We start from the raw sequence: 16882 nt of genomic DNA, 5'->3' as shown, positions 1-16882 counted from the left end.
TGAAAGCCTTAACTATGTGTTTCATTCTTATTTGATTTAAGAGTCCAAAGAGATTATGTGTGTATTAAGAGTCAGCGGGTTCGCTCGGCCCTAGGTAAGGGTCGGGTGCCCATCACACCCTAGCGAGGTTAGGGTGTGACAAACAGTTACTCCTAACTCTAAAAACAATCCAGTTAACCAAGTGATCTCAGCAACAGTTGAGGCCATGCTTCTGAACTCAGCCTTAGCAGAACTTCTAGACACAGTCTCTTGTTTCTTTGACTTCCATGAGACTAAGGCATCACCAAATTTTACAACATATCCTGTTACTGACTTCCTTGATTCTACACAAGATCCCCAGTCTGAATCACAATATGTTGTTAGTGTGTTTCCTCCTGAAGATGGCATAAACAACCCAAGGCCAGGTGTGCCCTTCATGTATTTAACTACTCTCAAGGCAGCTTCTAAATGAGATTGTTTTGGATCATGCATATATTGACGTAGGATCTGTACAACAAAGGCAAGGTCTGGCCTGGTCATGGTTAGATATAACAACCTTCCAACAATTCTTTGATAGCACCCTTTTTCCTCAAGCTGCCTGTCATTTACAGAAGTGGTTGGCTGTTGCTGATCATTTTCTGATGCATTTTCACTGATGATAGAGTCATATTCCACAGATGTAAGCTTGTGGTTGAACTCTAAGGGTGTAATGGCTGGTTTACTTCCTGATAGTCCCAACTCAGATACTAGCTCTAAGGAGTATTTCCTTTGACACGTGTGGATTCCCTTCTCTGATCTAGAGAATTCTATGCCAAGAAAATATTTCAATTCACCCAAGTCTTTCATTTTGAACTTGGTTTGAAGATCCAACCTAACCTTCTTAATCAAGGATAGGCTGCTACCAGTGACCAGTAGATCATCAACATATACTAATACTAGCAAGATCTCAGTGCCAATTTTTTGAGTAAATAAGGAATAGTCATAATGAGATTGTTTAAATCCCAGATCCACCAGTGCTTGTGTAAGCTTAAGATTCCATTGCCTAGGTGCTTGTTTGAGGCCATATAAAGACTTATGAAGTTTGCATACCATTTTACAGCACTCCCCCTGGCTTGAAAAGCCATCTGGCACCTTCATGTAGACATCCTCCATCAGATCTCCTTGCAAAAAGGCATTGTGTACATCCATCTGAAATATGTACCAGTGAGATGCAGCAGCCAAAGCAACCACTGACCTGACAGTTACCATTTTAGCAACAGGACTGAAAGTCTCCTTATAATCTAGACCTTCTTGTTGAGAATAACCTTTTGCCACAAGCCTCGCTTTAAATCTTTCTACTTCAACAGAGGATTTGTACTTGACTCTATACACCCACTTGCACCCAATAGGGACCTTGCCAGCAGACAGCTCAACTAGAGACCAAGTATGATTTTCCTGTAAGGCAGCTATCTCAGCCTTCATGGCATCAACCCATTGGGGTTGGGAACAAGCCTCAGCATAGGATTTTGGCTCTAGGACAGCAGAGTAGGCAGAGAGAGAACATCTATATGCAGGAGTTAAGTGTGCATAAGAGACAAAATTAGATAGAAGATAGGCACAGGAGACAGAAGAAGAGGGATGGCTTATGTAATCAGCCATCCATATGGGAGGTTTAGTTGGTCTAGATGATTTCCTGAGTGTAACTGAAGGAGCAGGATTAGGAGAAGGCAAAGGAAAGGATGAAGTACTAGATGGACTTCCTGAGGGAGCAGGAATAGGATCAGTGTGATCAGGCATAGGAGAAGCAGAAGGCTCATCGGGTAAGAGTGTGTTTGATAGATGAGATGGATGAGAGGATGATGGGGAAGATGGTGAGGTGAGAGTTGGATATGGCACAGATGAATAAGGCTCAGTAGGTAGAGGTAAGACTGGAAACAAAGGAGACAAGTTAGAATTAGAGGGAATGTCTCTGAAAGGAAAGACATGCTCTTGAAATACAGCATCTCTGCTGACAAAGAACACTTTAGAGATAAGATCATATAGGACATAACCCTTTTGAGTAGAAGAATAGCCTAAGTGGACAGCTGGTATAGCCCTGGCACAAAATTTGTCAGATTTTTTGACATTTGTAGCAAAACAAAGACTCCCAAAAACTCTGAGGTGGTGTAAGGAAGGAACTCTGTGAAATAACCTTTCAAAGGGTGACATACCATTTAAGAGCACAGTAGGCAGTCTGTTAAGGAGGTACACTGCAGTTTCAACACATTTACTCCAAAACTGTAAGGGTACATAGGCTTGAAACCTGATAGCCCTAGCCATATCAAGAATATATTTGTGTCTCCTCTCAACAACTCCATTTTGTTGAGGAGTGTAGACACAGGAACTTTGATGGATTATACCTAAATCTGTGAATAATCTAGTTACTTGATCATTGAAGAACTCAGTGCCATTGTCAGACCTGAAGCATTTAATACTACAATTAAACTGATTCTTCACAAAGGACACAAAATGTCTCAACACTACAATAGAATCAGCTTTGGTATGCATTAGGAATATCCAAGTATACCTAGAGTAGTCATCTAATAATGTCATGAAGTATCTTTTAGCATCATGAGATGGCACCCTATAGGGGCCCCAAACATCAGCATGTATAAGGTCAAATGCATGAGAGGATGAAGAAGTGCTAATAGGAAAAGGCAGTCTGGTCTGCTTGGCAATAGGACACACAGTGCATATATGATTCTTTGAGAAAGTACACTTCAAATTGTCAATCTTCTTAAGAACAGACAAAGGAGCATGTCCTAGTCTTCTATGCCATATAGACAAGTCACTGCAGGACTTAGCTTCAACAGAGTTACAAGTCAAAATGTTATCAGTAGAACATTCAGTTTCCATAGCACTAAAACTATTGTTTGTCTTGTTATGTTTACCAAGTACAGAAGAGGTAACAGGTGGAGTAGCAACCTTGACATGATCAGCATCAAACCCAGCTTTTAGAATGTATAGACCTTGATCTTACTTACCAATCCTTATCACCTTCCCATTTGAGAGTGCCTGGAAAATGCAAAAATCAGGAAGAAATGCCACAAGACATTGCAACTCTTTTGTTATTTTTGACACAGATAGGAGGTTGAATTTGAATTCTGGGATATATAGAACATCTTTTATGGATTTATCCTTAAAAATAGAGGCAACTCCTGTATGAGTGATAGAAACTTGGCCAACATTTGGTAAGTTGACTTTATTTTTATGCATATCTGATAGTTTTTCCCAAGTACTTAGTAAATTTAGATTGTGTACCATATGGTTTGAAGCCCCAGTATCCACAATCCATGTACTGTTTACAGTTTTAGACAAGCAGGCAACAATATTACCTGTTGCTCCAACTGAGGCCGAGTGAGCTGAGTGTGCATTAGAGTCTACTTCTGTGTCCTTGTTCAGCATCTGTAGGATTTGATTATACTGATCCTGAGTAAAGAATGGTGCCAAGATTTGTGTGGCAGAACTAGCTCTATCCTGCATAGCAGATGATGATGATTGGCCTGTACTTGCCACATTGTTAGCATAGGAATGAACATTAGCTCCTTTCTTCTTGTACTTAGAATCAGATGGATAACCATGCAGCTTGTAGCATGTGTCCCTTGTATGTCCTTTAAAGTTGCAAAAATCACAAATGAGTGGGGACTTGTTGTGATAACTTTGATTGTTTTGGTTTCCAAGGTTATTTCTAGGCCTGTAACCACCACTAGTTTGCCCATTTTGAGATCTGTTATAACCTCCAGTATTCACACCACCAGAAATTCTCTGATTGTTAGTCATATGAGCCTGGTTCCTGTTACTCATAAGAGCAATTGACTCATGTTGCTCAGAATGAACAGCAGAGTTGCTAACATTGTTTCTCCTTTGGCTTTCAACATTAACTATCATTGCATAAGCCTGGTTTACATTTGGCAAAGGTACAGTCATCAACACTTGACTCTTAGCATGATCATAGGATTCATTTAATCCCATTAGGAACTGCCACAAACTTTGTAGGTGAAAGTGCTCTTTGTATTGTTTTGACTCAGGGCACGGACATGAAGGTGGTGGAATTAAGGCTTGAAACTCATCCCAGAGTTCTCTAAGCCTTGAAAAATACACAGATACAGATGATGTTCCCTGAGTTAAGGTAGTGATTTCCTTGTGTAGGTAAAAGGCTCGAGAAGCATTTACTTTATCAAATCTTTCCCTAAAATCTTCCCAAAGTTTGTGAGCACTAGAAGAGTGAATCACAGTGCTGATTAGATCTTTTGACACTGTATTCATAATCCAAGCTAGAACTATAGCATTACATCTATCCCACAAATCATGCAAATTTGACTCATAGTTTTCTTTTATACATGTACCTAACACAAATCCTAATTTTTTTTTACCACGCAGAACAAGTATCCATGATTTACTCCATAGAGAATAGTTTTCTGTACCTTGAAGCTGTACTGAAATGAGTACTGAACCTTGTGTATCTGAAGGATGAATGTAGAGAGGATGATTGTGGTGAACTTCATCGATTCGTTGTGAATTTCCATTTACGTGAGTTGCATTTACTGTCTCTGTAGCAGTTTGTTCACCATTGAGAGAAGATTCAGTCCTTGCTGAATTTGTCATGTTGAATCTGATTCAATTTTGATAACCTAGATTTTGCGATAGCTTCTATAGGATAAACTGAATGATTATTTCATCTCAATCACCTATACAAACTTGAATACACACACAGATACAACTGAATCGTAAGTTTGATTGCTCAAGAATGGTGAATTTCGAATTTGAGCAATTTGATAAATTGAGGAACCATATTAGAATGAATTTGAGAAATTTGAATTAGCCGAGCTTTAGGATCTGTAAGCAAGGCTCTGATACCATGTTAAATGCTCAGCCATGAACAGATTAAGATCAAGAAGAAGAAGAAGAAGAAGAAGTTCTAGATAGAATAGAGAAGAAGAGAACACATTTTATTCATCTAACTGATTCTCAAAAATAGAGAAGTGTTTTATGTAATACAAGATATATCTCACTCTATATACTAACTACACTAATTGAAGGAAAAACAGATCCCACTAACTAACTACAGTTGTCATTCTAACTACTTTGTTAACTGCCTAACTAACTCCCTAACTACTTTTAAGTTATATCCACATTGGACCTGTGGGACCCCTCTTCTTCATACTCCTCAGTCCATTTTACTTTTCCTATTTGATTTGACACATCCTTTAAGGAGCAATAAATAAAATGACAATTTTACTATATCATCTTTAATTATTATAAATCATCTAAATAATTGAAATCAGTCAAACATATTTTAAAAGTTGTGCAGCCACTAATAATTTGTTGAAGTTTCCAACCCAATAATTGATACTAGGGATAAAATAGGTATGATAAATTATCTATTGGTTTTCCAAACTGGACAAATAAAAGTCGACATCTACTTTTAATAGAGTGGACAAATAAAAATGGATGGAGGAAGTGTAAAGGTTAGCTGTCATTACATATATAAACTTATAAAGGATTGAGTTTGCAATTCTTTCCAATAGTGGAAAGGGTAATTCTTAATTTTGTTGGGTAAGCGGAAAGAGAAACAAAGAAAGATCTCAAGTACATTACTTTCCGCAAACAGAATAAATATTAATTGACTAAATGTAAGCAATCATATTCCATGCATATAGTTTTTTCTCATCGCTTGACATGTAAACTGAGGCCTGATAATGACTACTAGTATTATTAGGTACGTTATTTACGCCGTGCAATTGCTAGTTTGCTATAATATTTATGTGATTATAAAAATTCTCATAATGGGTAAAAATGAAAAGTATAAAATTAATTATTTTCATCTTTAGAAGTGTGTCATTTCTTTTTAAATAATTTTTGTTTTAAAAAAAAAGGTATATCATATAAAATGGAACCGAATGACCAGTTTTTGTAAGTTTCATTTAGTCCCCACTCTCGAAGTTGTCTATTTTACTGATGAAGGGAAAATGCCCTAAACATCTGAAAAGAAGTACAGAAATTTTATGGAGTTAAAAGTTCAAGTAGGCGAGGGAGGCGTTTACCTTGTACAAAGTTCGTAACTTGAAGTATTCGTCCCATCAGATCTTTACACTGTAAACACTATCTTCTTAAATTTTCTCGGGAATATTTCTTTCCTTTAACTTTATTCTCATTTGAAAACACAAATATATTGGAAATTATTTTTGAACAAATTCACAAGGATATACATTAATTTTGAAGAGATACTTCCACTTTTTCAAGAGTAATAAAGTTCCGCTAAACCGCCAAATATCAACTATTATCTACCAAAATTTTTAGTTTGGGAAGTTAGGCTTAGGTTTACAAAGTAAATATACCGACCATGTCGCTCCAACCTTTACAAGAGCATGATTATCTCTACTCCTCAGTTGGGTGGAGAGCTTACTACACTGCTAAAAGTAACTGGTTGGAAACACCTATAACAACAATAAGATCCCACATTAGCTGATATAATGAACTCTTAATATCTTAAATATTCTCTATTTGGGTCCATAATATTTCAAAACTTTATACTTAAGGATTAAGAAAATTAATAGGCCTGATTTAGAAGTCATGTAACTGATTTCTGTTTTTTTTTTTTTTTCTGAAGATCACTATACCTAGCACTCTTCCTAGAAGGTGGTCGGGTGTCGTGTGTGCTCTTCAGGTGTACTTGATTATGTTTTTGTTGTTGGTATGGTAATATTTTCACAGTTTATTACAAACAAAATAATAAATGAATAGGCCTTTGAAGCCAATATCTTGACTTGGAAGCTTGACACCGACACAGCCACACCACTTCTTGTGTGCCTTGATTTTTATTGAAGCAATAGTCATTATTTCTTACAAACGCATCATTTTCTATTTGTGGATGTTTCCTCATTATGGTGACAATTACTGGCCAACCACAGCATATTCCATTCACCACGTGTGCTGCCTCTCCCTACAATATCTGGATGATATTTTCATACGATTTGTTGCGACATTTTATCTACACTTGTTAACGCTGTGATAACAAGAAGCAGCGGAACCATATCCTTTTCTTGATGATATCTTCATACGATTTGTTATAATATTTTATTTACACTTGTTACGAGCAGCTAATAAACAAATTTAGAGAACTGATCATAACATCTAAAGTATGGTTTGCCTTTCAATTCACACAATGGCTTCATAAATTACCCTAGAATTCCAATACATAAAAAGCTTGAAGTAGCTGCTTGGTGACCATGTTTCCATATCTACTAAATTAGTAATATTCCTCGTCTCATTAAAAACTTCAAACACCAGCCCTGAAGTTAAAAATGATTATAAACCTTGAATTAGAGTTATCAAATATAGGGAATTTACACCTAGAGTATAGTATTTCTTAATGCACTGTAACTGGAAATTTTACAGAGTAGCAACCAATTATTGGCGATGTCCTGGATGGGTAACCCAATGTCAATCGCCCACCGAGTTGAATTAAGTTAAGAGAAATAAGCTCAATTATTCACTTAAGAAATGCCACAAACAACATCAGGTCAACAGTATAATATCCTCTCAGCCATCGAGTAAAAGCTTGTTAGCTCGCTCTGTGTACAACCCAATAGACAGTCCAAAGTTAAAGACGCACTACAACACTAGAAATTATCAACTCACTCTAGTTAAAAAAGGGTTATCACTCGGGAAACCAAATTATTAACAGACATGCACTGTGAAGTAAATAGATGACACAAATCAAACCATCTCCCCTTTCGTGGGGTAACAAGACAACACACTAAAAATTAAAAAAAGAAAATGGATAGAGAGAGACGAGAAGATGACATTCTAATGGTGAAGTCTTCTCATGGCATGTTTGTGTTACCTTTTTGACATATTCGGAGAATAGGGAAATCAGTCAACCTTCAGTTAGACCATACGTGGATAAGCCCAAGACTGTTTCCGGTATAGATCTCATTGTGCTCTTCGTCATAGAAAAGGGCAGTGATATCTTCCAGGGCTTCTGCAACCGTGCTCCTAATTCTGGAAGCTTGGATACGCTTCTTAGCATTGCAACTTCTGCCACCATGCTCATTGCAACTGCTACTGCAGCTACAATCATCTGAGGCACGGCTGTCAGTTGCTTTTATTTTAGCAAGGCATTTGCCTGTCAAAATGTTGCTGATATTGATTGATCCCGCTGTAAAACCAAATCAGTCATTTCAGAGATCTATAAACAAGCATAGAACATCAAAAACAAATCAAGCTGCAAACATCAAAATCTACCCAATCGCCCTACTCCCAACCATTAGGTCATGACCACATCATTTGCTTCGTTTTTAAGCTTGCCAATGCAAGTGAAGGCAATATTATTAAGAGAATAAATTGACATATAAATGGCATATCAGCTCTGATCATATTTATGATGATATAATCTCACATCCAGGGTCTATTATGCTTTTCAAACATCAAGAACGACTGTTAAGAAATTCTCGTACTGACGTACCAGTTGCTTCTGATAAGGGATCATCAGAATCAGCTTTGCAATATGAAATAATAAGGTCCTGATCACTAGTAATATAAATGTTGTTTGTATTGCAGTCAGGGTGCCATAATAGGTGATCCTCAAATGAAGTCACAAGCTCTCCACGGAAGTTCCAAACAGCTACTGTTCTATTTCTGAACGTCAAGAATAACTGATTCTCGTACAGAAATATGAATGCTGATGGGGTCATGAATTCGGCTCTGCTTACTTCTGTCAACTCAGAATTGCGGACCTATTATATTCAACAGCTATAAGATTTGACGATAACAGAAGCTACAAGATATTTTACGAAGGCGATAGTAACTCACATCAAGAATCTGAAGATTTTCATTCTCTTGTTTCACAAGAAGCTTTTCATTGAACTGTTCAATAAAATCCACCTTCTTGTTTCGGTGAAGCAGATGGTTGAAAGATTTCAGAACAGTACCATCCTCAATAGAGAGAATCTTTAAAGGAACATGGCCACTAGCTTTGGTAAATATTAGCAGCATGATTCCTGGACTGCTAACGGGAAAAGAAAAGAGAACAGAAGTTATGAGTCAAGATAACCAATGCTTGACAAATCAAACTGCTGCAAGTTCTTAAGAAGTGCATATGAACAAACACGAGTCAAGACTGCCATTTAGCACATTATTTTATCAACTGAAACCATCCTTTTCAGATCTCAAGACTTAAAAGAGCAGAATTAACAGGATCCAATAGAATCATGACAATAATAGTATTAGCTGAGATAAACAAACACAAACTGTCACCAATATTAGGGTGCACACACACATACAACCAGAGAACACCCCCCCCCCCCCCCCCAACAACAAAAACCCCAACAAAAAAAAGGGAACAGAAAGATAGAGAGACAACTAAAACAGGAGACTAAGAAACATCTAGAATACAATGAGAAAAACGGAGCCAGCAAAATGTACTATAAATAACACATTTCCATATCCTGGAAATGAAATCTATTGGAAGATTCTGTAGAGCATTTCCATATCCTGGAAATGAAATCTATTGCAAGAATCTGTAGAGCATTTCCATATACTGGAAATGAAATCTATTGCAAGAATCTGTAGAGCATTTCCATGCACACAAGTTATAACACAAATACACAATTAGTCATGGGAAAAATGAGCATGCCTGTGTATGCTTGCAGAAGTAATGAAGTAACCTGATTTTTATCTCTTGAACGTTTTTGTCTGAGATTGAGTATAACATCGTATAATTCTTCAGGTCAAACACCTTGTATATGCTGTCACAAGTGAAAAAGTATGAATAAGTACATCCAAAAAACATCACCAAGATTAATCACATCATTCGGGAAGGACTTCAGTATTGAAATTTTACCTATCCTGGGCAGAGTAAGTAAGTACTTTTCCATTCACGTCATCAAACTCCACAAAACCAGGCCATTTTAATGATTCAGACTCAAATAGAGCAAATCCAGCATCTGGTTTACCCCTCCTTATGTATCTAATATCATTGAAAAATAAATTGTATTAGAACTAAATAAAAATATTTAGCAAAATGCGCTCAACCAATAATATTAAAATTCGTACTCAATCCTTGTTGTTCTGCATTTCAAGGAACTGAAATTATCTGAAGCATAGACCGAAACAGTGATTAAAGAATCATTGTTTTTGTTGTAAAACAAGCTTCGTATGACTTCGTCTGGACTGACATTCAGAAAGCATATCCTCCGGTTTGATTCTGCACCACCAATAATTTGTATCAATTCCCTTTCAATCACAAAGGTGCTCATAGAAGGAATATAACATTGAGAATTACTAATCTTTCTTCTTTACCTCGGCTAAATGCTGCACAGACACCAGATTGTGCAAGGGCAAAAACAATATCGCGGGCAGCAACTATCTCAATTATCTTTGACCTTTTCTTAAGAAATGGAAGTACCATGGCACAATGACCTTTTGGATCATGGGTATCATATTCCTCCTAAGGACCACATATAAAAACGGTCAGTACTCCGTAGAATAATATGCTAGGTGAGAGCAGCACTCTAAAAATAATGAACAACTAATTCAACTAAGGATATTTAGTTTTTGATATTCAGGCAACCAACAATTACTACATGCTAAATCATGGAAAGATAAGACACCCATCATAAGGAACTAATAATGAAATGAGTCGTTACCAATTTCAAAAAAAAAAAAAAAAGGAACTAATAATGAAATGTTTCACTGGAAACAGTCCAGATTATATAAATAAAGAAACATCAAAACAATATCCAAAAAATAGCCCAACTTATCCAATCTACAAAATACTTTTTTTTCTTTTTGCAGCTTTATAGCTGTATACAAGTTTCTAGCAACATGAAAGACATATTCCAACTAACATTTGTCCAGTTATTCATGTAAAATTTAACCACCAAACGCAAATTAGGCAAAATAAAATATACAATTTCAAGAAAAATTACAAATTGCTCAGACCATGAATATTAGAGAACTGCAATATTAGACAACTGCAAAATCACAATAGCATGCATGCTGTCTGGAAATGTACCATAAGAGGAATAAGCAGCAACCTCATCCTAGGAAAACAAGCCGTTTAACAAAGATGCAAAAGGCATCCTCTCCTCTTTGTTTTTAAACCGCTAGCTGCCTAAAATGGTTGTATCAAAAACTTTTGCATTGAGGAAGCAACTGGAGAGCTACTTGTTGACATAATCTAAGTTGCTCGGACTCTCCAAAAATGCGGCCGCATCCATGTCTGATCCTCCAAGAATACACTACTTTTGGAGGATCCGACACGCACCCATCGATATTTTTGAAGCATCCGAGTAACACAGGACATAATTATTCGAAATGGGAAGCATGAAGGCAACTTGAAGCTAGATGTGTTGCACAACCTATAAATTAGATCACCTAATATTGAGTTCCACTAGATTGTAGACAAAAGATATCACTATTCCGATGTAACACATCTCAAAACATTGTTTACCTATCTAGTAAAACCACATTTTTGCCTAACAAAAAACTCCCTATGTTCCCTTTTATATAACACTCTTTCCTCTTTAGTTTGTTCAAAAAAAGAATGATGTCTTTCTATATTTGGAACTCTTTTAACTTTGAATTTCTCATTTTATCCTTAATTACATACTCATGTGGTCAGAGAAATGTCATGACATGCATAAAACCGCAAGTTTTTTTTGTTTGTATATAAGCTTTAAAACAACAAGTTCTACAGGTACTTCAAGTATGTGCCAAATGTCTTTCTTTCTTAAAATCGATGCTCAGTTAAACACCACAACATAAAATGAAATGAAAGGAATAGAAAATATAATTTCTGTCTACTAATTTTATATTGTCTGTTAGTCATATTGATGCAAGAAGTTGAACTCGGCATGAAGAATCTAACAAACATTCAATTAAGGGAACTACATTTGAACTTAAAACACGTGAAATGAGGTGGACTGATATGAGGCTAAATTACAAGGGAAAATGCTGGACAAAATTAGATAAAAGTACAAGGCGTGGAGGAATGAGCATAGAGTCAAGCACTGAGAAATAAAAGGAGGAGGAGGAAGAGAAGAATCACACAGGATTCTGAATTTTTATTCATTCTACTTTGCCTAAAAACAAAGGATAGACATATACTTCTATAGGAAAAAGTTGAAAATGAGACATGAAAGAAATCAGATTTATTAGTCAGTCAAGATTTGGTGGATGGTTTTCAAGATTGACTAATCAAGAAGCGGTGATTCCAATGGCAATTTAAATCCTAAATGACTACACTATCCAACTAATGACTTTTAGTAATTAAATTGAGCAACTTCAAGGATAGCATTTGTATTCACGTCAGCTTTAAATTTGGATTTCCCTTCCCCTTATAATACTTCGTAAAACATCTTGAATTACCATTTGCATTATGTAATTACCATTTTCTACTATGCTTATTTAAAGTAAAAACATAAGACTACAAAAACAGAAGACTTCACAATTTTATTCTATTTCATTAAGGATTATGATAATCTGTAGTAGTGTTATTAAAAGCTCTTGCTTCAGCACTTAAAGCGTGAACCGAGGCGAGGCGACAGGTCAAGCGGTTCTATGCCCTGAAGTGAGGCAAGATTAGAAAAGCTATTGCTTCACCAGAAGAAGTGAGAAGCGAGGCGAGGCGTTGCTTTTACAAAACAAAGGAGATTTTTGGAAATTTAAGTGAAATAAGGGTTACGCATTGCAATAGACTTACGCTTCTTCTCCTCCAATTCTAGGGTTCCAAGGTAAGTTCTTCTCTTATCTCCCTCTTCAATTTCCATCAATATGCTTGTTCAAGGAAACATGATGTGTGTGTGTGTTTTTTTTGGTTTTGGTGGGGGGGGGGGGGGGGGGGGGGGGGGGCTTGTTAATTTACCTAGCATATGCTTACTCATCTTTTTCCCTATAACCGGTTCGTATGACTGGATAGCAAGCGAGAGGATATACCCTTTCTCCCCCAGATCCAACATTAATTGGCTTGGGAAACTCTCTTTTTCTTTGCTTACTAATGAAACAAAGTGCATAACCAATTGCCTATCCGCATTTTAAATCCATGCTTGTACCCTCTTAATTTCATTTTAATCAAGATTAATGCTGAACTTTTCACTTGAAAAAAATTAATCAAGTTGGTACATATTTACTATTTTTACATTTAAAATTAAGTTCTCTGAGATCACTATCATTAAAAGTGATTTATCAACAGTAGAAATAACTTCATTCCTATAACCATAACCCCAGAAGAAAAATAGCACTCCTTAAAACTTGACAAATGCATAATCACATACTGAACTATTGAAGTCGAGAAAGAACACCCTAAATCTAGATGTCTGAGACTATTCTCATTTAAATCTTCAGCTCATCCTTCCTAATACTCTACCCTCTCATATACACCAAAGAAAGAACAATTCCATACTAATATCACCAGCAGGGGCAGAGCTAAAAAATTATTAGAAAGTCACACCTAGGATTTGAACCTGGGACCAAAAGAAATGTTTGAATCCCCTTTGCCACTTCACTAGAATTGTCCCCTATTTTAATGGGATTCAACATTGTATGACCGACAAAAAATGCCGTTTTTACCTATTTGCGCAATATGATTTTTCAAGGACCCTCTACCAAGTCCCGCCCTTTATCAGCAAACTAAGACACAAGAATTTCTTCTTTACTGATACATTACTTATAAGGAAATAAAGAGTTAATTTGCATGTGCAGCATGCCAGCATCCAAACAAAAATTAAAAATCACTAAATTAGGAAGTGATCTATGTGCTTTTTGGCCAACTTTAAAAAGGTCTAGCACCAAAGCAACCTTATTTTATTCCATAAATTAAGGAAATAGTGTAGCAGCACTCTCAATTTCTCTTAGTTTATCCATGATCTAAGTTTTGTGTTTGGTTTTTCTTTCATTTCTTTGTCTCTTGATCCTTTCAATGATAGATATGTTCTTTTTTAGGTAAATGTAACTGAACGATAGATATGTATGATCCTGTAAATGTCTAAGTTCTCTCCTTCGCCTCATTACTTATCTTGTAATAATTGGATTCAGCCATCACCTTAAAGTCAATAAACCCCACCCCCCCCCCAACACCCCTCAACAAAAATCCATTTCAACTATGCATTTGCAACCTCAACACATAAGCTCAACTAAGATTAATTCAAAAAACACAAAACTGAGCAGAAGATCCAACAAACCTGCAACTGTATATTCCGAAAACGCTCTTGAGCATCGCTCATACTGAAAGAACGGTCACGCTTGGAACCAATCTCTCTCCTTTGAAGCTTCTTAACACTGTTCACAAAACCATCCATTCCGCCTCGTGGGCGCTTCTTCGCCACCACTCTCCTCCCACAACATGGCCGAGGACTCGCAGTTATTCTCCTCCCATCCATCCCTAAATCCCAAAAAGAAACTTCTACTACAAATCTCAAACCCTAAAACAGAAATTGCAACATATGTTCAATATTTCTGTTTTCTGGGGTTTAAATTAAAAAACAGACATGGGTTTCGTTTAAAGAACCCTAACTTTCAACTACCAATGGAAAGTTGAGATTTTTACAGTACAAACTCTACTACAAAATCTCAAACCCTAATACCCAAACTGCAACATATGCACACAAAATTACCAGGTTCAATATTCTTTCTTCTGGGGTCTATTAAAGTAAGAAAACAGACATGGGTTTCGTTTTAAGAACCCTAATTCTCAAATAAGATGAAAAGGTGAGATTTTTACAGTACAATTCCACTATAAATCTCAAACCCTAACACAAAAATTGCAACGTATGTGCACAAAATTACCAGGTTCAATATTCCTTCTTCTGAGGCTTAAACTAAAAGAACAGACATGGGTTTCATTTAAAAAGCCCTAACTTTCAAATAGCCATGAAAAAGGTGAGATTTTTAGACAAGTTGCAGGGACAGAGAAACTGAAAACTTTGTGGGTAGCTACTTTTGGAAACTGAGCTGAATTTGTTCTCAAAATATACACTGGTATATGAGCTTAGTTGATATAGTTATAAATTGAGCGAGGGAAAGAGTGTTTGGATTTTGGAAGAGGGAGGGAGAGGGGCCAGATAGAGAGAGAGAGGAGTTCATCGACACGAGGACTTGTGATTTCAAAATGTAAATCTTGAGATGATTTTGACTGACGGTGCATTTGATTTTCAATGTTTTTGTATTAGTAGGAGGGACGCGCTAAAAAAAAATAAGTTGGTAATATAATTTATTTATTTTTAGAAACAGTTTATAAGTTGCTTTAGATAAGCTAAGTTAAATGGATCTAACTATTTTTTTGAGCTTATTTTAAACACAAAATGACTTTAAACTAGTCAGTCAAACACTCAAAAAAAACTAAAAACAGCTTATAAGTAACTTATAAGTCAATACAAACGGGCTCTAGTACTAGTACTAGCTAGTACGTATCAAAGTGAAAGAAAAGCAAAATTATTGGGTTTGTAATTGTAAAATCAAAGATAAGATGCACAACGAAAACTGATGAGAATATATTATTTTACTTTATAGAAAATGTACAAAAAAAAAAAGGTGGAATTCATATTAAAAAAACAAGCAATACATAAAAAAATAAAAATAAAACATGAACCCCATATTAAAAAATTAAACAATATTTATGTAATTCTCAAAGTATCCCCATTAAGTCAATAATGGTGGATTCGTTACCACATGCGTATCAATCTATTAATGGAAGCAAATGAAATCATCGTACATCAAAAAATGTAAACCCCATATTATTGCTTTTTTTCAAAAGATTTACTTTTATAGAAACATGAGTTTGGGGGAGGATCGTCGTCTGTCCTCCAACTCATGTACAAAAAAAAAATTAGACCCCACCACCTCCAAACCCATGTAAAAAATTAAAAAAAAAGTGGACCTCATATTAAAAAAACAAGCAATACATAAAAAAATATGGACCCTATATTAAAAAATCAAACAATATTCATGTAATTCCCAAAGTATCCCCGTTAAGTCAATAATGATGGATTCATTGCCACATGCGTATCAACCCATTAGTGGGAGCAAATGAAATCATTGTACATAAAAAAACGTGGATCCCATATTATTGCTTTTCTTCAAAAGGTTAAGTAACCAAACTATACAACTTTCCTTTCTTTTCTTATATTAGATTGAGATCTAAGCTAGATATTTAACTGTTGTATTTGTTATTCCGCCATGTCATTTATTTGTTATATTTACTAAAATAAATATACTTAAAATATTTATATTTTAAAATAAGATAGAATTTAATTACTTTTTCATTTTTATTCTTACTCTAATAAATGTGAAAAGAGATTAATGTCGTAAAAGAAAAAATAATATTAAATGAGATCAAATAATAAATAAGGTAAATTAGTCAAATTATAATTCTAATTGACGTTTTCTTAAAAAAACATGTAAAAGACAACACGACAAGTAAAATGAGTTAAACCAAAAATATTCACCAAAAATTATAAAATTAGTAGTTCTTCGTTTAAATAGAAAATCAAATTTCTACTTTATTTTGTTTTAAACATGTAAAATTAATTTAATAATTTGAACTACCGTAAATTTGATTTAATTTTAGAATTATCCAAATCAAAATTTGATAAAAAATAATAAGTATTGTTTAGGTCCAATCTACATAAATTAACAATAAAATATTTTACACCTTTAAATTAATCGAATTAAAATTCAAGTTATCAACTGATGCTTAAATATTGCTATTGTTTTGTCTCAAAGAGGAGAAAATAGTTTCCTTTTAAACAAGTCTTCTCTTTTAAAAAGTATTAATAAATTTTTGCAAACTTTATATTCGTAGCAAACATTAATATAATAAAGTTTTGGATACATAGCACAAACCACAGTGTTATATTAACCGTGTTTTGAATATACAACTTATTAG

General features: G+C 35.3%; 1 protein-coding gene across 1 annotated transcript; it reads right to left on the bottom strand.

Moving 5' to 3' along the window:
• Positions 1-7515: 7515 nt before the first annotated feature.
• Positions 7516-15145, bottom strand: LOC132638443 (uncharacterized). Its single transcript, XM_060355321.1, has 8 exons — positions 14181-15145; positions 10300-10447; positions 10054-10204; positions 9842-9967; positions 9666-9746; positions 8812-9004; positions 8465-8735; positions 7516-8158 (listed from the first exon to the last, which is right to left on the bottom strand). Exons 1-8 carry the CDS (start codon positions 14376-14378, stop codon positions 7884-7886), a joined length of 1443 nt encoding a protein of 480 aa, XP_060211304.1. The 5' UTR covers positions 14379-15145; the 3' UTR covers positions 7516-7883.
• Positions 15146-16882: the final 1737 nt, after the last annotated feature.

This window comes from Lycium barbarum, chromosome 1 (genome assembly GCF_019175385.1).
Source record: "Lycium barbarum isolate Lr01 chromosome 1, ASM1917538v2, whole genome shotgun sequence".
NCBI lineage: Eukaryota > Viridiplantae > Streptophyta > Magnoliopsida > Solanales > Solanaceae > Lycium > Lycium barbarum.
Note: the sequence above shows the minus strand (reverse complement) of the source record. Positions and strands in the feature narration are given on the sequence as shown.

Coding starts and splice junctions, on each gene's coding strand:
- LOC132638443 (XM_060355321.1), bottom strand. CDS start 14,378: ATGGATGGGAGGAGAATAACTGCGAGTCCTCGGCCATGTTGTGGGAGG. Junction 9,968..10,053: donor TGCAGAACAACAAGGATTGA/GTACGAATTTTA, acceptor CAATGATATTAG/ATACATAAGGAGGGGTAAAC. Junction 8,736..8,811: donor AAAATCTTCAGATTCTTGAT/GTGAGTTACTAT, acceptor TGAATATAATAG/GTCCGCAATTCTGAGTTGAC.